We start from the raw sequence: 27,793 nt of genomic DNA on the forward strand, positions 1-27,793 counted from the left end.
GGCACTCTGAAAACGTCAAGTTTACGCAACTGTGCACCTCTTTGGCAAGCATATTTGGCCACTTGCACTTAAAATGTAATTTATTTCACAGTAAATACTTGTAGGGATAAATCTTTTTGACAGCATCTTTGAAAAGGAAAACTATAATTTTTAGGTAGTGTCCCCCTTAATTTAACGAGTTCAGCTAGGTTTTTCATTTAAGAAATAATAATTACCCAATATTAAAAAGCTGTATTAAAAAAAAAAAACCTGAAAAGATTTTTTTAAACAATCTGGTTGAAACATGCATGTTGAAATTAATTTTGTGCAAAAACAGTTTTTTTAGAGCAATATTGATGGCGCAAGACGCGATTTAGTCGGTAGTCGCCTCCTTTGCACTTGTTTTCTCTCTCGGCATTTCGGCCGTGTGGTGGAGAGGTGGATTGGCTTGGCCATTTCGTTGAGGTAGAAAGAGTGTATGACCATTTTGTGATGTCATGGACTTTGTGCGCAAAATTTAAAATAAATCTTGCACCGTCAATATTGCTCTAAAAAATAATTTTCGCTTAAAATTTATTTCTTAACACGCGTGTCCCAATCAGACTGTTTAAACGAAACATTCTTTTTTCTTTTCAGGGCCCCTTTAAGTGAGGTTGTCATTGAAATACATGATGAAATGACAAAGCCTTTATTTTTAACTGAATTAAGGTTTTACATATTTATTGCAAGCTTTATAACTTGGGACAGTACAATCAATTCAATATTTCAAATTATTACTTTAAAATTATATCAGTAGACCACTATTTGGTTAATTTTTTTCTTCCTCCCTAAACCTGTCGTTTGCTGACGCTATGCCTTCCATAAATCGGAAAAGGTGGTAGCTACAATAGGAACTCAAAAACCAAAAAGGTGGCCTTTGCCGTAAATTTTTATTTCCCCTGTCTGGTCTTAAAGGGAAGCTACGGAGCTTCTTGAAAAAAATGAGTTAGAAGTGAATTCTAGTATATTTTTACCCCGTGAACCCAAATACCCAAACCATTTGCTCCGCAAGTATTGTTAAATGCGAGAAAACGCGAAAGACAGTCGCTGTATGTGACGTTATCGACGGATCGTTTGGCTGCTCAAGGCTACGGAGGCGGGGCTTCAGCCCTATTTTGAAATTGCTCTTATGGCTCTCCAGCGCGTCACATTGAAACAAAATTGTGATATCTGTTTTTCTGACGGCCAAGTCTTCCCTTTAAAGGGGCACAAGTCACTTTCTGCAATAGTACATTTATGGTCATAACTCAATCTATGGGCTCTAAGCATCCTAAAAAAAAAACATTACATTAATGCATGGCCAATTTCTCTGTTAAGATCGGTGTCAAAAGATTGATTGATTACCTTGGTACTGTCACAGACGAGAGGGTGCTGTCGCATGAGGAAAGGCAGGGCTCTGGCCTTCCTTGTCAGTTGGTGCCATGTGGTGTCAATCTTTTGATACCTTTTGTCAAAGAGAAATTGGCCACGCATGAATGTAATGATTGGTTTTTTTTAGGATGCTTAGAGCCCATAGATTGAGTTATGACTAGAAATAGATACTAATTGCAAAAAGTGGTTTGGTGCCCCTTTAAGCTCAGCTAAACAGCTGTTTGAGTGTTTGAGGTTAATTACATTGTCTGGTGTACCATGAATGCTAGTGAATGGTTGCTCAGGGAGTGGGAAAGCAAAGAAGGCATTCTGCTTTTGTAGATCGTGCCAATGCACAAGCCTTAAGTGAGTAGTATCCTTGGTAGGACAAATGGGAATGAGGGCATTCCAGAAGTCGTTCTGGTTTAAATGGGGGGTGCAACAATTTCCGGACTTCGGTCAAAAATTTGTGGAAGTTGCCCTCTGACACTTCTGAAGTAAAGAACAGAAAACCGATTTCGCCTGCATCTCCCAGTTGTTGTGCAAAAAAGAAAAAAAAAAAAAGAAAGACAAATATTGTCATTTTTGGCACCTCTCAACTCACTCCCAGTCTTCAGGGTCACACCTGGTCACACTGCTAGTGACGTAATTCAGGGTGCCGTGTAGGTTCCCATGTGCTCTCTCCGAGGACGCTTCCTCTCCCTCTCTCTGCTGACATTAGCGGGCGTTACGCTGTAGCTTAGAGCTGAGCGAGGTCACGTAAGCTTCTCGCCGTAGTTCCTTCGGCTGCCACTCGCGGCTGCAGGTGGGGAAAAAAGCTTGACTTTTGCTTTACAATTATGCAGCAGAATTCATGCCTGCCAACTCTTCCGAATTGTCCGGGAGCCTCCCGAATTTTGATCACATCTCCCAATTGTACGGACGCAACCTCAATCTCCCAAAAAGTATCCGCAACTGTTTTTTTATTTTTTTTATGTCGCCTTATTGCTATAATCATGACGCATGTGTCATTGCGAGTTACTCGCGAGTATGTTTAGGTTACTCCGGCGGGTTACCACGTGACAACTCGGAGCACTAGCGAGGGTAAACGAGGGTAGATTTTCAAACGCCAAGGTATGAAACCTCTACTCCTGAAGTTAGAGCGCATTTTGGAACACGGATTATATGACCATGGGTGCGCTAGGCTTCAGTTGGCTTTGTCAGGTCGTCGAGTGAGTTGCGGAACGCCGAACTGCTCTTTGCGTTTCCCCGAGTTTAGTTGGAACCACTGATCTGTTTGAACGGTCGATGGCACTTTCAATACCCAAGAAGTACTTGCAAGTATTTCTGAAATCATACGCGACTGAGTTTCCGTGCTTTGTCGCTTCGCGGAACGCTGACAAGTATGGATTCTGTACCATGTGCGCCTGTGATGTGTGAGCGTTTCGCACGGCAGCAAGCTTGACATCAAGATACGCATCGCTTCATGAAAGCATCAGAACCATGCTCGTGCCGTAGAAGCGCAGTGCACCACCGGCAGTTTACTCCAAAACAACTGCGAAAACAGTGTGATTCGCACAGAGTGCCTCTTTACGGGGTTTCTTGTCAAACAAAAAAAATTATAATAATGTTTCACCCCCCCCCCCCCCCCCCCCCCCGCGTGGCGGTCTCCCGAATTCTTATGTTGCTAGGTTGGCAGGTATGGGAATTGCAACATTTCCTAATGAAAATGTTTTTTCTATTCTCCGGGACACGATAAACGACGTAAAAATGACGAAATGCAAACTCTTTTAATCTTAGTCGGTGCACCCCGCCCTTTAGTACCTCAGATGAATGGCACCACTGAAGTTGCCTTTTTCCAATTGTTTTGTGTTCTGTTCTTGCAGCTTCAAGGATACGGTATGAAATCACCCAGGGCAACATAGGAGGTGCATTTGCAGTAAAGAATGAGACTGGAGCCATCTTCGTGGCTGGTCCATTGGACTACGAAACCAGGAAAGAGGTAGGACAAGACCCCCAATCTTTAAATTGCTTTTGCCTTTTTTGGGGTATTTATGACCTCTCTTATATGTTTTATTCTGTGGGAGGACAACTCCAAAATTTTCACTTGGGAAAAGGGTAGCCCACACCTTTATTATAACCTAGTTTGCTTATTTTGAGCAGTGTCTCGATCAAATCTGTTAGTTTCTGTCAGCATATTCGGCCTCTGTTGCTCCTAATATTGGCAAATTACAACAAAAATTTTTTTAATTTCACATGCAAGTACGCTGGCTTCTAGATAAATGTACCAGCCTATGAATCCTTGGTTGGGAGTTTCTAAACCTGACCGAGGTGCTCAGAATCTGACGGAAGGTGATGAGGAAGCTGATGAGGCACCACGTAACCGAGACATACACGGTACATTTAAGGTCCCCAAGGGTTCTAAATTGATCCTCATTCCTTCACTGAGGCATTCGAGATGCCCTTCATTGGTTTAGCACGTTAACTCATGTGCAAGTATGGTTGTTATTTCCTTTTGGCTTAATTCTGTTTGTAACTTGTAAGGTTTTCACAATGGGGTCTACATGGACAGGCTCATTTCCTTGTTTCCATTTTGCATTGCCACTTGTAACTTTCTTTTTTCTCGAGCTTGTCACCTCCATGGCAGTGGATGTGCGTGCCATTCCTTGTAGTTTCGACTGCGCCTGGTTGCATCAGACAACCTCAACGAGAATCACACGACAGTGCTCATCAAAGTCAAGGACGTCAACGACAACGCTCCCATCTTCGACCGGCCTACCTACGAGGCCCAGATTACGGAAGAGAATGACCGGAATCTCCCCCAGAAAATCTTACAGGTCAACCTTGGTGTTACCATCTGTGTCATCATTCTGGCTGCATATGCACGTGTTAATGTGCTGACGACTTGTTCCCTTTTTTTTTTTTTTTTCTCTGGTGACTTTTCACCTTGTTGTGTTGAAGGCTTTTGTTGCTTTCAGGCTTGAATCACATTTCTGCAAGGCCTCGTTCCCAATACCAAGAAGTTTTTCTAGGGATGCATGTTGATGTCTGAAAAGATCACCTGCTAGGACACAGCACCATCCCTCTTTTTTGTTTGTTTTATTGTTTACTTGTTCCTTTTCTTTGTGACGTGTGTTGACCACTGGAATATCTTTTCTTTGTTTTTCTTTTGTCCTGCTTGGATGTGTTATTTGAGCTGGTGTAACAATGGATGTTTTCTCTTGGACCCTGTGGGAACTAGTGAAGAGATTACTCTTTGCTCCCATTTGGCGTGCTCTCCAAAAGCTCTCAGTGAAAAAACAATTGCCTGTCTGTAAGGCCTCTTGCAAAACCCCCGTTTTAAGAGAATTGTTAAGTTATTTGTTTTAAGAAAAGAAAAAGTTGTTAACCCTATAACACCCAGGACCATTGGTGAATGCCTGGAAGGGCAAGGGACAAACATGCCCATTGATCAGACCAGCAGTTCATTTGAGTGTATTGAAAGTGAGCACTGCATGATGGCACCAGTCTAAGTTTTGCACTTTTTTTTTCTTCTTTTGTTTTGTTCTCGTCCCTCCCCTTCCCTTGTGGCGATGGCACTAGTTTAACTTGACGCTGGTTGCGTCGGACACGCTGCACGAGGGGAGCACGACGGTGCTAATCCACATCAAGGATGTCAACGACCTGCCGCCAGTTTTCGACCGCCCTTCGTACGAGACCACCATCAAGGAGGAGGTGTCCCACAATTTGCCCCTGAGAATCATGACGGTAGGGAGACATTCACTGTCGTTGCCAGCAGAAACATGCTAACTCTTAAAGGGGCCCTGCAATCATATTTAAGCGTCTACCTTTTTTGCGGTTTCCACGTCTCTTGGGGTTGGGGCAAGCCAGCGGGCACGGAGAGAATAACTAAATATCAGTGCGTCATATTTTAACCGGACGACGCGGAAACCTCCTCCACCGACGAGGGCGACCCGCGGTACCGAAAGCGCGCAAAATGTGACGTCTTTGGTCCTGGGCTTGCCACTGGTCAAAGCCGCTAAGAGCTTTTTTTTAGTCGAGATACAAAATATAAGTGTCGCGAACCGTTTCAATTATGTATGAAAGTAGTTTTTGTTCACTATTTTAGATCAGAAAAGAAACAAATGCAGTTTAGAAAGTACGGAAACGAGAAATGACTTGTCGACATACCCGCCACCAAGTGGCGGAAAAAAACGGCGCATACTAGAAAAGGCTAGTGGGATGAGGCTACGACAAACGAGGAGTGTAGAAAGGTCCCGGATGTACGCGGCGGCGCTGTGGTCGTATACCGGCTCAAGAATCCGACCGGTTCCGAGCGTTCCGAAGGCCTTCGGCGCGGGCCCTGCTGGCGATTTGGCCATTTGGCGGTGCGTCAGCGCGAAGTGGCTCCCGTTTTGAACTGATCTTTACCCCGTGCTTGCTGTCGTTTGTGGCCAATCAAATGTTATGCCGAATTAGTGTTTAGTCGCGCTGCAAATGCAATGCGAGCTGCCCTGGCCGCCCGCTTCATACAGCCTATCCAACACGTGCTTTAGTGGCGCCCTCTCGAGCCGTCGACACTGAGTGCGGCAGCCGTGTGCGCTCGATGAGCTCATTACTCCTCCTCTAGTTCAAGGCCACTCAAGCCAGGACCTACGACGTCATGAAGCAGGTTATTTTTCGCTTGTTTTTGTAATTCTAATTTGCCTATAACTTTTAAAATAAAGCGAAATTTGAGAAAAGAAAAGTTGGATTAAGTTACTACGTTCAGTACGCTCAGGTTCAGTGCAAATTAAAAACCAGTCAAAGTCATTGCAGGGCCCCTTTAAGAGTTCATGCCTTTCTCTTCAAAACTTTACTGGCGCTCAACTGGTAGTGAGTTGTGGCTTTATCTCCTATGATCTGGGAGCCCTGTCTATAAGCTTCAACATTTTGGCATTAGTTCCCGTTTCTTTTTTTTGGACAGACCAAATATGGTAGTCGCCAAGTTCTGGGCGCAATATTTGTTCAGAGTTTGTGTATGCCTTGTGCACTTGGGTTCATTTAGGGGGCTATGTGGGAAGACAAAGCTCCTTACACATTATATTGTAATTGACACCTTGTTGCATCTGTTTACCCCTAATGATGTGGTTACTGCTAAATCTGGGATTTTGTATGCCCTTGTTAAAATGGGGTGGGCTTTTGGGTTCTACCCTTTAGCTTCTAACACGGTCGAGGCCGACTTTTGAAAAAAACCTCGTGCTTGTGTCCTTACAAGTGGAAGGTGAGAGGCATATGCATGCTTTTTATTAACCCTACCACTGCCGTGTGATGCATGAAATGCTTTGTTTGTCAACTTTCTTGTATGTTTGCATGCATGTGATGTGTGACTATTTGTTACAGTTGCCTGTTTCTGCATGCTTCTGTGCATTTCTATGTGCAATCATTGCTATACGCTTTCACTCCTCTTTCCAGCACGATGAATTCTAGAGTGTTTCAATTCAAAGCTTATTCCTTCTCACTAAATGCTACATCTTGCATAAAATTAAAGGTGTTGAAGCTAGATAGGGGAATGGGAGTTTAAATAGTACAAAAGAATTTCGAGAGAGCTCAGGGTTTTTATGTAGTTGCCATATTGTATACCTGGGAATCATGCTTCGTATATTTGTCGTAAATGATACTTTATGAAAACGGCTAACGAAATGTGAATGTAACAAAAATGAATGGGCCGGTGTTTTGCTCATAACCTACAAGAAGCTTATTTCATAAATGGGCAGTTTCATTTGGATTCAAGCAGCAGGGTACATGAATATTTTTTTTTTTTCAAAATACTAATATGTTGTTGTGTCTACCACAGGAAAGGCAACACTTCTTATTTGAAGGTTCTGACATGTTTAGTTTAAAATAAATTCCCAAAGGAGATAGGAAGCAATGGGAGTGTTTTGACGAACGTCATCCCTAACATCTCTGATTCATGCTCAATCCTAAAGTATTTGCAACAGATTCTCCAAGTTTTTAGGGTAATCTATGTACAATCCTGTAGGACAGTATTTAAGTCTAAGTGTAGTGTTTATAGTCTAGAGCAGTGGTTCGCAACCGCAGGTGTGTCGCGGACCCCTTTTCGGACCGGCGGAAGGGATGGGGCACCCCATGCAGGGGGGGGGAGGGGGGAGAAAGAGAGAGAGAGGGAGGAGAGGGGGAGGGAGGGAGGGGCCTAGAACATGTTGATGGGGGAAAAAAAAGGGGGGGGGGAGAAGAATAAAAACGGGTGCCTTTCTGCAGGTTTGTGCTCCCAGAATCATGAATGAGTCATGGCTAGACTGAACTTGACACAAAGTGCCCCAAATCATTCAAGAAAAAAAACAAAACAAAAACATTGTTTTTCTTTTGCTGAACCCCGAAATGCTTTCGCAGAGCGCAAGGGTTCTGTGGAACCCTGTTTGAGGACCACTGGTCTAGAATTTTGTAAAAATTTGCAACATATGTTAAATTTTTTTGGCCAAAACTTTTTTTTCCAAGTAGAGTTTCAGTGTATTGTATTGATATTAATTCCACATATGAGATGTGTCATTGTCTCTAAAATGATAGAAAGTATATGGTATTATACTTTATACTGAGACAATAAATTATTTAGTGTAATACATTTTCAGATTTTGTTCAAGCACATTAAAAACAAAAAGCAATTTGTTTTTTCTTGCTTTACTTTTTTTTTTTTTTTTAGCCCACATGTAGATTGAGAGGAAGAAATGCTTAGTATCAGAGTGCAGAGCCTCTAAAGATGCTGCGAGATAGCAACCGCCAGTGGCAGACCTTTGATGCTTGCTATCTTTGCCAAGTTTGAATAGGTGTCAAGTCTAAACTATATGTAAGACAAGCCTTCTACTTAAAAAAAAAAACAACTATTTATGAAATATAATATATTACTTTCTGGTTTATAAGTCAGTTTTACACCCGAATTTCCGTTGGGGACTCTTAAACAAAACTCTTAAACAAAGATGTGAATTATGACTTTTTTTTATATATAAATACTCTGAACATTTAGCTGTGCAAAATGTGTAGGCTGTATTGATATCTATGAAAAAGGAGGATGACTGAGCAGTCTTTTTTTTATTGCATCGTAACGAGTCTGGCTCCGTCAGACACTGCCTTCGGGTGCTGCAGATCGGCTTTCCCTCATACTCCGCTCTCCGCAATATGGCAAATTTCTGTAGAAGCACATGTACTTTTGTAGCAGAAAAGGCCATATCACAGATAGGCATATCCTCATCATTTTCATAAAACATTTCTTTGCGTTCCGATTGTTTCTGTTCTCTTTGGCCATACTTAATTCAGTTTCTCTCGTAAGGTGATTCAATGAAATTTTTTGGTGATTTATAGAGCTGCTTCTGGTGAAACTCAGAATTTCTGCATGCATTAGTGTGACAGGTATAATCTGCCAATGAAAACTTCTAGCCTGAACTTCAATATTTCGGGTAAAAAAAATAATAGACTTGTAACTGGTTTAACAATGAAGAAGCCTTGTTCATAACAGCCGGTTCATGGGATCTCATACACCGCTGTGCAAAATAAAGAATGTGACACGGGTGTGCCGATGTTGAGTTCATTTTCCTGAAATCCTCGACTCTCATCAACGCAATGCAGGTGACAGCGACTGATGGGGATAAGGATCGCGAGTCACTGATAGTCTACTTCCTGACGGGCCAAGGCGTGGACGAAGATCTCGGCAACAGCAAGTTTGCCATCAACACGACTACTGGAGAAATTTATGTGCTCAAGCCACTAGATAGGGATCTTCCACACGGGCGGTCCCAGTGGCGCTTCACCGTCTTTGCCGAGGATGAGGGAGGCAACGGCTTGGTCGGCTTTGCAGACGTCCTCGTCAACCTCAAGGACGTGAACGACAATGCTCCCTTCTTCCCATCTGCCATCTACACTGGCAATGTGACAGAAAACGGGACCGCCGGTAAGCATTCAGCTGAAAGCTCGGCAGTAATAGTTTTTGTTGTTTTTTTTCAGTCCAAGTTAGCTTTTTTTTCTCTAGGTGCACTGAAAGTTGAATTTAGGAGAGTAGTTTCTGTAGCTGCCAACATTTGCTGTCGGCCCTGTACTGTTACGTCCTAGATTTCTAGTGGATTTTGTGAAACTCTGTTGCATCTAGGCAATTACAGTATTTACTGGCACCCATTTCAAAACCCGCATATTCACTTGGTGATTTTTTTTTTTAACGAGAAGCAAATGTGCAGCTTAATTTTACAGAAGCTGACAGTCATTCTTTTTGCTTGGGCTAATTCCAGGCATGACTGTGATGACCATGACTGCCACGGATTATGATGACCCCAACGAAGGAAACAACGCCCGTCTTACCTACTCAATCGAGCAAAATCAAGTGAATGAGAACGGCGAACTCATCTTCACCATTGATGAGGAGACTGGAGTCATTTCAACTGCCGTATGCTGTCTTGATCGGGAAACAAACCCAGAGTACACAATCAAGGTCGTCGCTGTCGACGGTGGCGGTCTCAAAGGTGAGTCTTGCTGCCATGTTTTGAACCTGGTGACTTCTTTTTACCAGTGTTTTGCTAAAACAATTCTGGTGTAACTTTGCTTCTCTCTTTAGACAGTAATAATGCCATTTCAAAAGGCTACATTAATATGAATCATAATTTGCTGCTATGGAGGACACTTGTAGAGTGGGAGTTGTCAACTGTTTTACATCCCACTCAATTTCATATTAATGGTTTTTTGGCGGTTTTATACGAGGTGTGAATTTAATTTTCTAAACCCTTTAAGTTATTCCTCATCTCATTGTCTCTGTGTGCTTTTGTAGAACTGTATATCACAGATGTGCCACGGTGTAGCCGGGGGGAAGGGGGGGGCGGGGGAGGGAGGGAGGGTGAGGGGAGGGGGGGAAGGGGGAAGGAAGGAAGGAAGGGAGGGAGGGGAGGGAGGGGAGGGAGAGCTTATGGGGCTTCAGCCAGCTCCCACCCCCACTTTGCACCCCAAGTCATGGACATCCCAGTCATGGACATCCCAGCCACCTCAACCCCCCCCCCCCCCCCCCCCCCCCCGCGGCCCCCCCCCAAAAAAAAATTGCTATGTCATTGCACATGTGATACCATACTGTGGATGTTGTAAAAATGTTCCCTACTCTGTGCATCAGGAACTGGGACGGCCACAATCAAGATCAAGGACATTAATGACATGCCTCCCGAATTCACAAAGAAGGACTGGTTTGTTGATGTGGAGGAAACCGAAGCTGACAACATCCCTGAAAATCCAATTTTGGTTGTGTCAGTCAATGATGGCGATCTTTTGGAGACCAACCGATTCAGCTACAAAGTCATCGACAACACCTTTGGGTCAGACAAGTTTACCATGGTGACAAACTCTGATGGCACAGGATCTCTCAAAATTGCCAAGGTGAGGGTTCTTGTTTAGCCTGGTTTGAGTATAACATCATGTGATGATCTAGCACATATTTGTCCTGTGCCCACAAACAACCTAATGATCTGCTGAATGGTGTACAAAACAATTGAAATACTCTGTATATAAATTAAACAATATACTGGTCATTAATACAACTAGATAACCAAGGATACATATGTATCATCATGCTTATAGAGAAGACATCAATTCGTACATGTGAAAGGATTTCACGATGACAGATGAAAATATCAAAGTTAGGTTCACTCACAGAATTAAAAACCAGTTGCAGCCTCGTTAGAGGTGACGCATAGGACATAAAAGCGGGGTAAAAAGTTGTAATGTTCCGGCTGACAAGGGGTGGAACATGGAAAATCCATCGAAGCCACCTCTCCGCAAACTACCCTGTGTAAAAATATAAAATCTTTTTTACTGTGTCTCATAGACAGCTTATTTAATGAAAACCAGCGAAGCAATGATTTAGAGGGGAAGAAATAATCTCTGCCAATATACCTATCTTAAACAATTCTAATCATGCACTTCTGGTCATTTTTGATTAGAGCAGTCTGTGTAAGAGTCGGGGAATTCCAGATAACAGAGGTAAACCGCAACCGTGATCTAACTAAAGACTTAAACGAATGCAGTTAACAAAGGGGAGAAGAAAACTACTGACAACATAATCGTGAAATCATACCCTTTTAAGGTTATAATGACATGGTTATTAAAAGAAAGTCCAATCTCGATAAAGACTCCAAGATCCCTGATCAGAGAAACTGTTGGAATGGAAACACCACCAAGGAGGTGTGTAAGAAAAGTGAATAATATCGCACTTTCTAGATAGCCCTAGTCACGTGGTAGACACGTGCGCCACCGCCGCAAGTTACGCTGGAGCCATTTAGCTTCGCAGCTGCTGACAGCAGAACCCCCACACCACCGTCGCACGCTTAGCATGGCGCGCCTCCGGCTGAACGCGTTTCTCCACGCTGCCGCCGTCAATTTCTGACTAGTGCACAGGTCTATCACGTGGCGCTTGCACTCTTTTGGAAGCTTCCTATGGGCTCTAGAAGTTGCTCATTAATCTTCATTTTTTTTGTTGCACTTAAAGGGGCACTGACACCCCAAAAATCATATTTCTTTTATTGTCTAAAACGATGCAAGTTGCAGTCATAAACACGCAAAAAAAAAACGCATCGCGAAAAAAAAATTTTTTGCACGCGCGCGCGCCTTTTTATTTTTGGCGTTTGATTCTCCCGCCTTTCGCTTCTTTTGATTCGTGACGTCAAGAATCATGAAATTTAGAATCTTTGTAGGCGACATCTCTATAACATTTAATAACGGCAACCCTAAAACATGTTTAACACAATTGCGAACGCACTGCGGCCCTTCTTTTTGAGATACCTAAAATCGGGAGTTCGTTGTGGTGCCGTCTTTTGGATTTGTATCCTCCCACGGAAAACAGGCGACACCGCTCAAAACCGGTCAGCCGCAACGCCGGCGCTCGCTCCTTTCCTCGCTTTGGGTCGCCATGGCAACAGCAGGGAGTCGTGAAAGAAAGTGGACTCTCAGGACTCCGCAATATTTGACGTCAACGCACCGGCGCGGATCGCGCGGGAACTTCGAATTTGGCATTTGGAAATTGTTTTTTTACTTCACAAATACTGAATTCCCAAATTTCAATTTTTGAGGGCAATGTCCCAGCATCGTTTTCAATCGTTTCAAATAATAAAAAAAAAAAAATTTGACTTTGATGTGTCAGTGCCCCTTTAAAATGAAGATTAATAAGTAACTTGTAGGGCCTATATGAAGTCTTCGAAAAAGTGCAATCACCATGTGACCATAGCGGCCAGTCACGTGACTATAGCAGCCACTTTTCTGCGTGCTCCCACAAGCGCCAACTACAAATTCTTTCACGCCGTAATTATAGCTTAAAAAAAACATTGTAAATTTGTTTTATGAAATCCTGTTTGCATCTAGGCTGTTTAAAAAGAAAAAAATTGTTTTTTCCTTTTGCATATATCCTTTAATGGGCCCTTTGACACAGGCCACTATGCCATCACCCCTTTTTTCTGTGTGATGCATAGTTTTCGCAGGAGCGCTTTTGCCCACGTTTGCGGAAACTCCCTGTGTGTATATATACAAATAATATATTTTCCATACTTTAGTCTGCATTTGGTGCATAATCCGCAAAAGCAAATTTGGTGTAAAACAAAACAAAAGTTTTTGCTGAGTTAGTTTGCATTTATACTCTGTTGCAACTCAAGAAGGTAGGGTGGGGGTAAGGGGTCGGGGAGGAGGAAGCAGACGGAACGCTGGAGAAGAGAGAGGGAAACCTCCTCTCTTTAGTGTTCCATCTGCTTCCTCTTTCCCGGCCTGTCTTACCCTCGCCCTACCTTCTTGAGTTGCAACAGACTAGAGTGCCTAGTCCAAATGTAAAAATCATCATACACAGCACACTTTGACAAATGCCTGCTGTATTAGCTCACAGAGAAGCTTGAATCATATATAAATCGACATTAATATACTCCGTTATTCATAAAATCATTCACGTCTTGTCACTGGGAACGATCTAGAAAAAACAAAACAAATCCTTGTATTTTTCGCACCTGTAGGTAGTCCTCTTCATCGGGTAAAATTTCAAATTTTAAATGTGTATAGTCCGTAGACTACACAACGGAAAATATGGTGTGTGTTACCATATATATATATATATATAAAAGCATTTTTTCTGCCCTGGTCTTCAATGCAGCAGAATGACTGCATGCCTTTTATTTCAGCCACTTGATTATGAAGACCTGCAGCAGCGCTTTGGCTTCAATATCACTATCCAAGTGAGCGACAATGGCGGGGAGTCAACTGACCCGTACCACGCCGACTATGCCAAGGTCAAGGTTAGGGTCAAAGACATCAATGACAACAAACCAGAGTTCGAGCGACCCAACATTGAAGTCTCTGTGCCTGAAAACTCCACCGTGGGCTCGAGCTTGGCCACGTTCAAAGCCACTGACGCAGACCAAGGTGGCAAGTCACGTGTCAGGTCAGCATTCAATTGGCCTCATTTTTCCATGTTACTTGTGGAGCGCATTGTCGCCCATGGCAGTCTTTTGCCCTTGAGACTGCGGAGATTTCGAGCCTTTGAAGGCTGTCCTAAGTCCAAAGGAAGGTGAGGTAGCAGTGTCGGGCAGCGACTTGGTATCCTTGCGAGTGATGTCATGACGACTGAAATCCGAGACAGTTTTGTAGAGAAGCAGACAAGCACACACGGGGTCTCAAACACAGCTGAAGGTTTTTAATCTAACTACACAGGAAATAGTAAACCATCGGCTGCATTTGAGACCCTGTCTGTGTTTGTTCTTTTTCAATATGTTCCTTAGTCTCAAGTTTTGCCAGTGGAAATTGTTGCCAGCTAGCTTGGTTTTTAAGTTATTATTACAGCGATGATGTTCTTTAAAATTGGGAGTCTATATACAATTGTAACCAAAGAATTTCAACCCATAAATGTTGGCAAAATTTTCTAGCCCATCAACCTAATGCAGAAAGATGTGATATGTGGGAATCTGTCCTAATTTTGTACAAATTTTGAACAACTGGCTAATCTTCTAGGAATAGAATGGCGACGTCCGGGTACACAAACGAAGGTTCGAGCAAGGGGGGAGTTCCACTTCTCCCGCCTCTTGAACTGTTTCCAAAAAGGAAGGAGTTAAAAAATCGTTTCATGTCCCCTTTAAATTTTCTGTTATAAATGCTCAAAAGGTGGTTCGATTTCCATAGTAACCTAGTAATCTTTTTCTTGGAATTCTGAAGGGGGAGGGGGGTGAGGGGGGGGGAATTTTATTGGCCATGTTTTCCAACGAAGCTGCTTATGGCTAGGGTTCCGTGGATTTTTCGTGTGCTGCAACTAAAAACTCGACGCTCGCACCGCCGTCCGAGCACGCCTTCCCCGTATAAAAGATGCGAAGTAAATAACCAAAATAAAGCGTTGATGAACACACGTGCAAGATGCCATTTGTTTTAGGCTTTTGCTTTAGAACAGTTACTACTGCAGACAGCGGCACATGGAACACCATTCCCTGCATTCTCCTTGCTGCTTAGGTAATTTAGCAGTAGGTCTATTCAGTAGACTCTGAGGTACAATAAAGGTTTCTCGAAGATTAGCCACTGTTCGACCGGCTCCGCCTTTCTTTGTCGTCGTTCCAAGCGCTTGCGTGCCTAGTTTTCTTTCCTTCCACTCTCCCAAGGTGGCAGTCCCGTAGCGCGTGCCTAGTTCCTTCCAATTCCTCGGGGCGGGTCTGTCGTGTGCTAAGCAGCTTCGCTGCTCGTCCACCTTCGCAGACTAGAATGGCTGATGATTTTTTTTAGTTGTTAGTTTAGAGGGCTAAAACGTCAGCATGTTTAATTGTTTGTCTTCCTTTGTCACACCTGCGTAGCTATATGATTGACCGCTCTTCGGACAAGAAGCGGCAGTTCAAGATCAATCCGAACGGGGTTGTGGAGATCCAAAGGACTCTGGACCGAGAGGACATTCCTAGACACCAGGTCAAGATCCTTGCCATCGATGATGGTAGGTGTCTTTTTCCCCAAAGAAAGCTTCATAACAGGCAGTGCTCACATGTGGCTGCCTTCTGGGACCCGATGCCGGCCTACCTTCAGGTTCCTTTGTGTGTTTGGTTTCATTGCTAAGTTCTGGGCTCAACCTGAACTCTTGGAATGCAGGTGTTCCATCCCGCACGGCAACTGCAACGCTGACGGTGGTGGTGAGCGACATCAACGACAACCCGCCGCGGTTCCAGTACGACTATCGACCTGTGATTCCCGAACACACACCGCCCCAGAAGGTGCAGGAGATTCTGGCCACGGATGACGACGACCGATCCAAGAACAACGGTCCCCCCTTCACTTTCCGCATGGACCCCAATGCCCCGGAGCTCATCCAGCAGTTCTTCCGCGTCGAGCACGACCCAAGTGAGTTACCGCTGCTAGCACTCTGATTGCCTTCAAGTATTTTCCCCGCCTTTATTTAACTTCTAAGTACTGCAGCAATTAGCAGATGGCTTCCTCTTTCTGCAGAGTTCCGAAAGAATGCCCATCCAAAATAAAGAGATAAATGCTGAAAAACATGGGGTGGGCTATCTTTAGGGATGCCACAGCAAAACTTTATCAAAAATTAATGATAAACTCTCTGGCACGGGCTACAAACCACGTGACGTGGGTACTGCTGCCGCAGATCACGGTCATAAACACCGCAAATGAATGTTTCAAGATGTCATAAACACGCAGGTATTCACTACGAACTCCTGTGTCACGGGAAAGGATACTGCAAGTTGTGGACGCAGCAGATTCTCATTTCACGGTACAAAGGACCTGCGGAAACCCGCCGAGAACTCTCATCTCACGTGAACAAATACCGCTAATTGCGGATGCAGCAGATTCAAGTTTTATCATTCAATGAACACACGTTAACCCGCTACAAACTTGCCTGTCATGGGAACCCATATCGCGCGCATTTCGTAAGTGAAAACGCAAGAATCTGCTATGAACTCGTACAATTAAGGGAAGAAATACCGTAGATCGCGAACGCTGCAGAATCGTATTTCACGATGCAATATACACGCAGGACCAACTTGCATGGAATCGAAGTCGCGCACTCAGATCAACGACAAAAACGCGGGAATCTGCTATGAGCTCGCCTGTCACACGTGCCGGTACAGCAAATTGCGCAGTTAATGCAATTCCCGTCGGACATCACGTGACGTCCAACAGGAATCGGGGGGGGGGGGGGGGGGGGGGGGGGGGGGGGGGGGGGGGTTATGAGTTTTTTTGTTACAGATATTTAGCTAGAAAAACTGAATGGGCGATCTCTGGGGGGCGGGCATTCTCTCGGAACTTTACGATAGTTAAGACATGCCACAATATCACCAGATTATGTTTTTGGCATGGGTCTGTTCATAGCTTGAGTATTGCAGGATATGGTACTCTGGCATCAGGGGGCAAGGGTACTAAGGTTTGTTTGCTTTTGCCTCGGCAGTGTTTCTCAACTGGTGGCTCCTTTTCTTTTTGTCCTTTCTCCAGCTGGTGCCAATGGGGACGGCATGGCAGTGGTGCGATCCCGAGAGACATTTGACCGGGAGACCCAGAAGGAGTACTTGGTGCCCATTCTGATCAAAGACAATGGCAATCCCTCTCTCACGGGCACCTCGACTCTCACTGTCATCATCGGTGACATCAACGACAACCGAATGCACCCGGGCAGCAAAAGCATCTTCGTCTACAACTTCAAAGGTGTGCACACTTTGGGATTTTTGATATGGCAAATTACTGCCCAAACTGGTGCCTTCTCATGAATGATAAGAAAATTATTTTTACCTAAGCCAGGGTTTCTTATAACTGGGTTCCGCGAGCTGGTCTAATGGGTTCCGCAAGCAACCAAATTGTAGTGCCCCCGCCCCTTGGTTTCACGGACTGAGCCATGGATTGAGTTTATGTTGCGGGCAAACCAACCTCACCTTTCACACTAATATGTATATATATTTTATATTGTGCCCCAGGTTAATCCCTCTGCCTTCTTATTCTGTCTGTAGTCCTCCATTTTGTCTTTGTCTCTCTGTGCAATATACTCTTGTTCACTATCTAAACGCCTTTATTGCCCAGTATGATTAATGTCCAACAAGGGGGGTTCCTTGGGATGTTTTGAGGCTTGCTGGGGTTCCCTGGGACAAAAAACTTTGAGGACCCCTGACCTAAGTATTTGTTGTGTATCTGATCTGCTTGAAGCAATGAAATGTGATACATACTTATGAAATTCTTAGTGTTCAAGATGCTGTTTTGAGTACCACTTGCTTTATCATTGATAGCAAATCTTTTGTAGCGTACACTAGCTGATTAATATAAGTATCCTTGTAGGCGCTAGATGTTGCTAATTTTGAATGGGCTAACCTCCAGATGAGTCAACATCTTATGCTGGTGAGGTCACTCAGAAATGGAATGCCTTGCAGGAGAGTCGCCACCAACGAAGATTGGTCGCATCCATGTGGAAGACCTTGACGATTGGGACTTGCCGGACAAAACATTCTTCTGGGAGAACAATAATGCCCATCCAAACTTCGACATGGACGGCCATACTGGCATGATCACCATGCTCAACTCCACGGGCGCAGGCACCTACTTCCTGCGCTTCCTTGTCTACGACCGCATGCACACCATGGATGCCCACGCCAACGTCACGGTCACGGTCAAGGAGATACCAGAGGAGGCCATCTACAATTCTGGCTCCATCCGTGTGGCTGGTGAGTGCTGTTTTTTGGCCTGGCCTATTCGCTATGTTGCCACTTGTCCAATATAAAGCCGGCATCTTGGTGGAATGCACTGCAGCTTGAAACACCTGGGCAGGACTTGCATTGCAGGTCTAGTGGTTGCAAGCTTAATTTCCACACCTTTCAGATTGTTTTATTTGTATTTTTTCTGGATAGCTGTCACACTGGTACACTTTGAGGGATTGTAATTCCCTCGTGTACTTTCTTTGTCACCAATGTATTCAGGAATATACAGCGTGTCTGTACTCTCCCATACTCGCAAACTATATCTCAATCACACTTCTCTTCATAAGATTGGTCCAATGTGCGCAGGCACGCATTAGTGTGTTGGTGACGCAAGAAGATGTACAGCAACACAATGGAAATGATTCTTGTGATGCAGTAATAGCAGATTTTCTGCGGGTCCCTTCCACTGCGCTGGGTGGTGCTTACTTTTGCAATGGGTCAGTTGCCCCTCACTCTGGTGAAATGCCCCAAATATAAAAGGAGCCTTACACTGTGTGTGTGCAACTTGCTGTACAGTCGAACCCCGCTACAACAAAATTGACGGTGCACGAGAAAAAATTTGTTGTAGCGAAAATTTTGTTTTGTGAAATTCAGCAAAAATGGCATACCTGAACTTTTAGAGTACAGAAATCCAAGCGGAAGCACTGCCTGTGTCCGCCGATGCCGACTCGCCACCAAGCGTTTTGCCAACAATGTCATGGCGGGCCTTGAACCTGTTCAGCCAGCCGGTGCTAGCTTTGAAGTGGTCAATTCCCAACAGGCAAGCGAAATTTAAGGCCTTCTGCTGCACGACGCTTCCACTGATGGGTATCTTCTTCGCCGTCGTCTCCACAAACCATGTGTACATAGTAGCTTTGTCGAGCTCTTAGTGCGCCGACGGTGTCAGTTTCTTTTGCTTGGCCGATGTCCCCGATGCAAGAGCCTTTTTGATTGCATCTTTCGACTTTAGGATCGTTGACAGAGAACTCGGAGAAGTTACAAACTTTTCCGCGATGACAGCTTTTTTTCTGTCCACTTGCAACTTCGGCCAGGATGCGAGCTTTATCTTATAAAAATAAAAATTTCCGCGTTTTGCTTGGCGGTGCCATGTCCAAAAAGCCCGCGTACTGTACTGAGAAAAGGACATCCGACAAAACAAAAAAGACGGCTGAGCTTTGGCTTTGGGTAGTCTGCAGCAGAGGATTATGAAGCCAAGAGCTAGGGTGCAATGGGTGCAACCAACATTGGTACAACAGCGAAGGAGTGCCGGGAAGGCCAACCTCATTGCCGTAGCCTTCGAGTAATGGCGGCCTGCACTCCCAATCAACGTTGCACTCGGGTACCGGTTATTAGTGGCAGTTTCTGGTGGTTTGAACGCGATTTACACTTCATAGTAGATGTATTTTATGTGCCAAAATGTACCTAAGTGCCCTACAGTTTGTTTTCGGTGCGGAAAATTAAACTTTCAGACAGCTCTGTAAAATTTTGTTCAAGCAGAACGGCACAAGAAACAGTGTTCTCTGTAGTAAAAAGTTCTATGCCTTGACTCCTATGGACCGTTGACAGGGAACCAAAAAATATTCGTGGAACCGGAAATTTCGTTGAAGAGGGGTTAGACTGTACTATAAATAGAAGACATGACCCTTGACTCCGCTCGTTCCTTATGGTGGCATCCTCTGCAGGTATCACAGATGAGGACTTTATTCGGGTGTGGGATTGGAAAAAGCAGCGTCAGGTGAAGAGCAAGTACGAGATCTTCCGGGACCTGATAGCCGAGCTAATCAAGACCAAGCCCTACAACGTGGACATCTTCAGTGTCATTCTAAAGCAATCTCGACCACCCATCACGGACATCCGCTTTTCGGCCCATGGCTCGCCCTACTACAAGGCCAGCCTACTGAACGGCGTCGTAGCTGTCAATCGTCGCGAGGTGAGTGCTAGACCTATTCGGCCAAGCCAGATGCGGTGAACTCAAATTTAGCATTTGAGCTGAGAAAAAAAAAAAAACTGGTTTGTGGAATTTCCATCTATTCTTGCCTAGAAGCTACCACTTTATTCTTGGATCCTGAACCAGACTCTATAATTCATTCCCAATTTTCTGAAAGTTTTTTCAGAACTATGTTATTTGAGCTGAGAGTGCACTAGGTGTAAAAATTGTGTTTTGTTGGCTACTCTTTTTTACAGATTGAAAATAAAGTTGGCATCAATATTACGATGGTAGGCATCGATGAGTGCCTCTTGGAAAACCACAACTGTGAAGGAAGCTGCACCAATGTGCTCATGATAGACCGCAATCCGGTCATGGTCAATGCAAACCGCACCTCCTTTGTCGGGGTGAACACTTGGGTGAAAGCAAAGTGCACGTGTGGTGCTCGAGACTTCTCCGAGATAGAGTCCTGTCGCAAGAGGCCACCTCCTTGCTACAACAATGGCCGCTGCGTTGATACTTACACTGGCATCAGGTATGTATGGGCTTATTTATGCTGGATATGACAGCGTACTGTTTGGTGTGGCACTTGTTTTCTAATGAGTTATTACTTGTATTCATTGCCCTCTAGCTCTCAATAACTTTTATTCGGTAATGCAGGTTCAGGACATTTTTTTCCTATTGTGGGATGTGTTTTACGAGTTGTTTTCTATGAGAAACTTGTCATGAACGACCGTCCGGAACAAGCATTGTGAACAAGCAACGTGCTGGAAGCGCTGCACGACGATGAGATCATACTGTAAGATACCGCGGAAGCACCCAGTATTACAGCCAAAACCGCTTATATCGAACAGCGCAGAGATCCCAAAACAGTTCAATATGGCCAAAATGCGATGTATGAAATGAGGTGAGAAACACTTACGCGCCATGCGATCGGCACAGTAACGAGCTGTAAATTTCATTGCCGCATGCTTTCTTAATTGGTTAGGACACTTGCTTGAGACCACTATGTAGATTCATTGTGCTGAAAAGTACTGCGCCAACGTTGTCTGCTTTTTAGAGTTAAATAGCATGCTTTGTCACAGCCTGCTCCACGGTGTCGAGACAATCCACAAGTGCAAGTCCACTTCCTTCTATTGCACTGCAATAGCGGTGCAGCACAGCAACGACAGCCACGGCTTCGCACGAGGGAGGGGGGTGCAGCATCTTCGATGTCCGCAGGGCCAGGCTCATCACTCACGACAGGCCACTCGCGGGCAACCTTGGAAGCGGTTTCAATATCTGTCGGCTCCGCCGTAGTTCCGCTTATCATCGTCGCCAACGAAGTCGTCTATGCTCATCGTCTCGGGCAAAACGGGAGAACCTGTCTCATGTTTTGTCGAGCTTGCAGTGGTCTTGTTCGGACTCGTCAAGAAGTTCTTCACTCTGTCCTTCAGCTTGCTCAGAAAGCTCCTCGGCGTAGTCATTGAAGCCAGCGTGCCGGAAGCAATTGGCTATTGTGTCGCTTTTGACGTTCTCCCAGAAGGCCTTGAGCATTTGGATTGCTCCTAAGACGTCTATTTTGAGCTCCTGATTCATGCGAACCTTGACGAGCAAAAACTTGCGAGTCTCCTCTTGTAGATGGCTTTAAAGGCTCGAATTATGCCCTGATCCAAGGGTTGGAGCTTGGATGTCGTGTTAGGAGGCAGGAACTTGAATTCGTTTTTCAGTGGTATGTCTGTATGGTGCACCGTACAGTTGTCAACGAGTAGACACACTCTGCAACTTTTGTTCGCAAGCTCGTCGTCCCAGTCTATTAGCCACCTGCCAAATAGGTCCAGAGTGATCTTCGACTTCGTGTTCCACGCATCTCGAACGGGAACATTGCGGCAGTTCTTCATGCAGTGTGGCATTTTGAAATTTCCTATGACAAAAGGGCACAGCTGTGTGGTGCCATCCATGTTGGCGGCCAGGAATACCGTAATTCGTGCCTTATTTTGTTTCCCGTCCTGACACTTGTCACCGCATTTGCCAAAATAGCCGTCTCGTCGGCGTTAAAGATGTTCCCCGCCTAATACTTGGCCAGGACCGGGGGCCACTTGTCCTTAGGCCACTTCCTGATGCTCTCAACGTTGGCCACTTCGCTTTCCACCGAGATGGCCTTCCCAACAATGTCATAGCAGCCCTTGAATTGTTGTAGCCATTTGCCGCTCGCTGTGAACCTTTGGACCTGAGAACGAAAGCAAGGTCTCTTGCTTCCTCTTGCAACATCGGTCCCGATACGGGGATGCTTTGGGCCCGGACGTCGATAAACCACTTGTACATCGCTTCCTCGTCTTCTTGAAAGTCGGGCTCCTGAACACATTGTGCATCCGAATGCTTGCCTGCTGCTTTCACTTTGATATCACTCTTGTTCTTGAGCAGATTAATATTGTAGGCGTCGGCCACACTTGACTTCTTCTTGCCCTTTTCAACACATTTCTAGCTTCATCGAAAATGTCAGCGTCTTCCTTTTCTTCACATTCGCACCCATGGCTTAGGCCTACCGCAGAATGAACATCGCAGGCGGAAATGGCGGGAACAAAAAACGAGCAAGAGCTATCTCCAAATCAAATCCGAATGTGTGCCTGCGTCCGCAAGTCTCTGAACCACGATCGCCGTTATGCTCTTTGTGGCGCTCAAGGCGCCTTGTGCTTGTGCAAGCGTCATAAGCACCTGCCACACTGCCGCTACCCGTTGGTGCACTGTGGGAAAGCCTGCCGCATTGCTCAGGAGCGCACGCAATCTGACGCTGTGGAGTTCGCTATATTCATTGGGGGACCGATCGCGTTTGATATATAAGGTAAAACATGTGTATTTTTAAGGAAGTTCGGAACGGGTTTGATGCGAGCCGTAATTCAATATGTCCGTGTTCGATATATTCAAATTTGACTAACATTTCCCAAACTTGTTAATTCTCTAAATTCCACACTGACACCCCCCAAAACTTTTTTTTTTAATTTTTTGCCAGGCGATTTATTACGGTGTCGGAAGACTACGTAATTAATTTTTTGGTACTGAGTCACATATATTTTTAATAAAGCCAAAAAACGTAACTGCTCGAAACCGAAAGCTGCCCGCGGATGTCGGAGAAATATAGAGGAGAGAGTGAGTGCTGGAAGAAGTCACGTAACTACCCCTGACCGTGCGCTTTTTTCTTTTTTTCCCCCTCGTTTTGGCTACGCACAGCAGACAACGGGCATTGCGGGAACTGTTTGTCGTTCGATTCCTTTGCAATTATGTTTGTTCCGCTCGCTGTTCTGCACTTCAAGATAAGTTTTGTATATTAAAGAATTGGGAATGAGTAGTGAGTGCCCGTGGCGAGTTCCCGTGATCGGCTCCGAGAAGAATATCCCCAAGATGTTGCGTGAAGAGCTGCCTCACATGTCCTGCATCCGAAAGTGGCATTATGCGGCAGAGTCTGCACAAGTTTCCCAAAGATAAATGGGATCGGGAACAATGGCTGGCTGCAATTCTTGCAGAACAGTTACGGGTACCTCGGAAAGCAAACGCTAACCGATTTATACGCCCTTGAATTTTGTAGAAAGTGACTACATTAAGTTCGCAGGTGTCAAAAAGGGTCAAACTTTCTGACTATTGGTCAGAAACTTTCTGACTATTGGTCAGAAAGTTTGCTTTGCTGTCGATTTCTCTCCAGTAAAGGCACCCCGGCTCGAAGTCGGGCAGCACCTCGCATTGGCCACATTCGCACCTAGTAAAGAAATCGTACGTGTGCATATTCAACTCAAACTATGCACTTTGCATGAGCGATGTTTTCAGCCACGAGAAGGGGCAACGGCTCGGCGACATCTTCGTGCAAATCGGCTTGGTGGTTGGGCGTGTCGTACGGGATGAATACCACTTCTTTTGATCGGTCCAAAATTTTCTTTTGAAGGAAGACGGATTCGCCGGTACGCGAACTGCAGTTCTGAAGTAGAGGTCCCACGGCCGTCGTCTGCAGCCCTCGCCAACCAGCTCGCGAGTCCCATGATACGCGATACCACGCCATGTTGAGAATTACGTAAAAAAAACCACGAATGCTTCCGGTTCTTTGTGCAACTTTTTTTTTTCCGATCGACTTATTTGCAGCTTTATAGAAGCCACAAAAAATGGGTTTCATTTTTTTTTTTTTTTTCATTTTTAATATTTAGTATTGTAATATTGAGCACTTCAATGACCCACGACTTTGATTAAATTTGGTGGTTGTGTATAAGCCTTGGAACACTGGCCGTGACCACGGAGAAGAGAGTGAGCATGACTCAATCCAGCCAGTTCTCAGTCGGCGGTTTTTGGGGAAAAGAAACAGAATTTCGAGCCGCAAATTCTGTTCTGGGTAGTTGGGCTCTTGTATGTCACATACAACTTAAAACTTTGGCGAACATAAATACCCAGTCAGTGTCCCTTTAAGGCGATACTACAACGAAATTTCAGCGCTTGTTTTTTGGTCTATGTGTTCAAAAGAGCAGTATCACATCGGACACACCACTATCCTGTTATCAAAGACACAAAAAGGAATTTTAAAACAAATTAAACGATTAGCAAAGACTACCTGGTGGATGTCGCTAACGTCTCATTTGTAATGACCGTCTAGGAACCTTGGCAGGTAGTGACGACGTTTCCTCGCCTCCGGCCACTATGAGAGAAGAGGTGGAAGGAGGTCTCCCCGAGAATCTTTTTTGTCTGTCCCAGAAGTCGATATTGTCCATCTACAAGATTATAGAAGGTTAACCCGTCACTCAAAATTCGTACAAAAGCTGCCGTTTCGGTGGCTGGAACGACTTGGCTATCCTCTCGACGGGAGCCTCGCCGCAGCTTTGCTCGTCCCGAGACGAACTACGTCACAATCGCGTTGGATGTCACGTGCTCTCCGATGGCTGCTCTCCGAGTGCTTGCCAGAGTGGGCCGTTCGAAAAATACAGCCACCAGGATCAAAATAGAAACGTGCGATTGTCATTTACGGATATTGTGGATCATATTCAACCTATTTTTGAATGGAACGGGTATATTTCAAATTTCCTTGAAGTATCCCTTTAAGTGCCCAATTCGACAGGACAAACGCCTATGTCTACATTAAACCAGTTTTCAGTGAAAGTGGGGTAGGCACTTCCCCGGTATTTTACAATATACAGGGTGTTTCACTTGTGTGGTTTCGATCCTAGGCCAGGGGCCTATTTCGGAAAATGATTAAAGGTCGGGATAATTAAGTTAATTATTTTTGCATAAATAATTTTTTAAATATTGAGTTTAAGGGCATGGTTTGAATCAGAATCTTGCTGAGTATCATCGAAAAACACTAAATCAAGAAATTGTCGACCGATAGAAAGCTGCATTTTATGCATGCAAAAGTTGAAAAGTTGCCGTTGGACTATTCCTTTCAATGGGTTCTTGTGTTTGCTTCGTGGAGGTGGATGTCACTTCTCTTCTGTAGCACAAAAAAGCCTGAATCCTCGCCACCATTCGAACAGGGCCTAGGGTGGTGTCGCACGAGCTGACAGTTTCTTCCCCCTTTTGCAGCTGCCGCTGCCCATCTGGCTTCCACGGTCCGCAGTGCCAGCAGACGACCCGGCACTTTAATGGCAAGGGCTGGGCCTGGTTCCCTCCGCTGCAGCAGTGCGAGGAGTCGCACCTGAGCCTGGAGTTTATGACGGACCGAGCCACAGGGCTGTTGCTCTACAATGGGCCGATCTCGCGGCCCGACCCCGGCGAGCTGGTCATCCAGGACTTCATCTCGCTCGAGCTGAACGGTGGCAGGCCTCGGCTGCTGCTCGACTTCGGGTCGGGCACGGCGGAGTTGCTGGTGCAGGTGGAGGAGGCCCTCAATGACGAGAACTGGCATCGGCTGGACGTCTTCTGGGACCGCCAGGTAAGCGCCCTGGCCACCCACGGGTCCAAATATTGGTGCCCAATGTGGGGGGTGCGTTCATTATGCAAGTAAATCTGGTATAATTTCTTTTGCAATTTATGTACACAAATGAAACTTCGTACTGCATTCTGCATTGCAACTGCCAGTATATACCGTAAAATTCAGTCATATTAAGCCGAATGTTCAAAAGTTGACCTTTTTGTGTAGTGTCCTCCCTTGAATTAAAACGAAACTTTCACCTTTAAAAAAACAAAGAACAAAACAAACATTCTACGTATATTGTTTTGCTTCTCGAGTAAGTGCCGTGTTCGTGCAAGGGCTGAACTCATTGTTTGAGTTGTCACTGAAGTACCGTTGGGTGTGAGCACTTTTTGTTTGAATTGCAGTCCGTTCGGCTGATGGTGGACAATTGCCTGTCAGCCCGCACGCACGAGGGGAACCAGACGATTGACCGGTCACGCTGCGAGAACAGCACCCAAGTACCCGAGTTCAACGAGTTCCTCAATGTGAACACGCCCCTTCAGCTAGGCGGCACCCATGTCGGGGGAAAGGACCTTGGTGCCTATGCCTGGCAGTACCGGCACACCACCGAAGGCTTCCAGGGCTGCATCAAGAATGTCATCCACAACAGCGAGGTACTCTGATCCTTTCTGCTTACCAGACTGCTTCGATATGCTGTATACTGCCAAACGTAGTTGCAACAAAGGCGACAGGAATCGGGAATATGTTCGCTGCATGCATGTTTCGTTATATCTGGACTTTCCAAAAAAAAATCTTTTTTTTTTTTTTTGCATTGTTACTCATTCTCGTGTAAGCTTCCGTTGAACTCTGACAGTTCTGACACATTAATGTTACACCTGCATGGATAGCTGTGAAGTGGTTTTTTAATTGATTGAAGCAAAATGTGAGAAAGTGGCAGTTCTGTGCAACTTTGCGTAACGCTTGGCTCGTCTATGCACTTTTTGCATCGGCTTCCCTTCACGGTTGCCCATTTTGTTTCAGATGTATGACTTGGGATCACCCGGCAGTTCATACAACAGTGTGGCAGGATGTCCTCCAGCAGAGAGTTCGTGCAGCGAAGCAGCTCTGCTACACCAGTCATGTGGGCACGGCCACTGCCTGGGCACCTACAAGGGAGCTGAATGCGTCTGCGATCCTGGCTGGCATGGGCCCAACTGTGACCGAGGTGAGGCTACTCGCCAGTTGGTGTTTGTGGCTGTCTAGAGATGCTTTGGGAATGCACCTTTCGAGCTATTGAGGGTTTTTTGTTACTTTGCCTTAAGTGTGGATGCATCTTTGATATGGGTGGGGTACCCAGTGCTCAGCGTGCTAACCCTTGCATGTTCAAAAATACTTAGCAGCGAAGGGATGCTGAATGTGTTCCTTTGGTGAAGGGTGAAATAAACTGGGCTCGTAAATATTGCTGGGCTGACACGTTTTATCACTGTTAATTGGGCCAGAAAAATTAGTACTTACACGTAGCAAATTAAAATTTTTTTCCTAAAATATATTTTACTGGTTGGTTTTACCTTGCAAGATCTTGGCACTTGGCTGTAAAAACAAAAAATGTAATCCTGTTTAATTTTAAACTGGGGGCTAAGACCCTGATGGAGGATGGTGACGTTTTCAGTTCTTCCAAGGTTGGTACTCCATGCTTCCCAGCTTCGTCTATCTAATTAGTATACCAAGTGACACTCATTGCCATTGCAAAATATGAAGCAAAAAAGACCACTAAAATGCACCTGGACCTATGTTTACCGTGACACCGAACAGAACAACCCATAATACTAAATTTAAAAAAAAAAAAAAAAAAAGTTTTGAGGACCCTTAGGCATTTCTGATGAGTTGTGAATGCGAAAGCATTTATGTCCAATTGAACACCGCTGCATGCTCATCGCTGGTGACTGCTGTACCGCTGGGTGAGGCAGCGGTGGGAGTGCGAATCTCAGCGCGGCACGAGCTAAA

At 45.1% G+C, this 27,793-nt stretch overlaps 1 protein-coding gene across 2 annotated transcripts in view; it reads left to right on the forward strand.

Annotated features, from left to right (window-relative positions):
• Positions 1-3,219: 3,219 nt before the first annotated feature.
• LOC8040038 (neural-cadherin) overlaps positions 3,220-27,793 on the forward strand; it is a 45,202-nt gene continuing 20,628 nt past the window's right edge. For both annotated transcript variants that reach the window (XM_042287370.1, XM_042287369.1), the window contains exons 1-15: positions 3,220-3,349; positions 4,930-5,094; positions 8,947-9,268; positions 9,600-9,830; positions 10,466-10,725; positions 13,503-13,762; positions 15,153-15,286; positions 15,439-15,687; positions 16,795-17,004; positions 17,718-18,008; positions 19,703-19,950; positions 20,205-20,482; positions 25,480-25,828; positions 26,215-26,463; positions 26,831-27,014. In XM_042287370.1, coding sequence (XP_042143304.1) covers positions 5,089-5,094; positions 8,947-9,268; positions 9,600-9,830; positions 10,466-10,725; positions 13,503-13,762; positions 15,153-15,286; positions 15,439-15,687; positions 16,795-17,004; positions 17,718-18,008; positions 19,703-19,950; positions 20,205-20,482; positions 25,480-25,828; positions 26,215-26,463; positions 26,831-27,014 — 3,271 coding nt within the window. In that variant the 5' untranslated portion in view covers positions 3,220-3,349; positions 4,930-5,088. The remainder of the gene's footprint in view (positions 3,350-4,929; positions 5,095-8,946; positions 9,269-9,599; positions 9,831-10,465; positions 10,726-13,502; positions 13,763-15,152; positions 15,287-15,438; positions 15,688-16,794; positions 17,005-17,717; positions 18,009-19,702; positions 19,951-20,204; positions 20,483-25,479; positions 25,829-26,214; positions 26,464-26,830; positions 27,015-27,793) is intronic.

The sequence above is a fragment of the Ixodes scapularis genome, unplaced genomic scaffold, assembly GCF_016920785.2.
Source record: "Ixodes scapularis isolate PalLabHiFi unplaced genomic scaffold, ASM1692078v2 PGA_scaffold9__187_contigs__length_104089568, whole genome shotgun sequence".
Taxonomy (NCBI): domain Eukaryota; kingdom Metazoa; phylum Arthropoda; class Arachnida; order Ixodida; family Ixodidae; genus Ixodes; species Ixodes scapularis.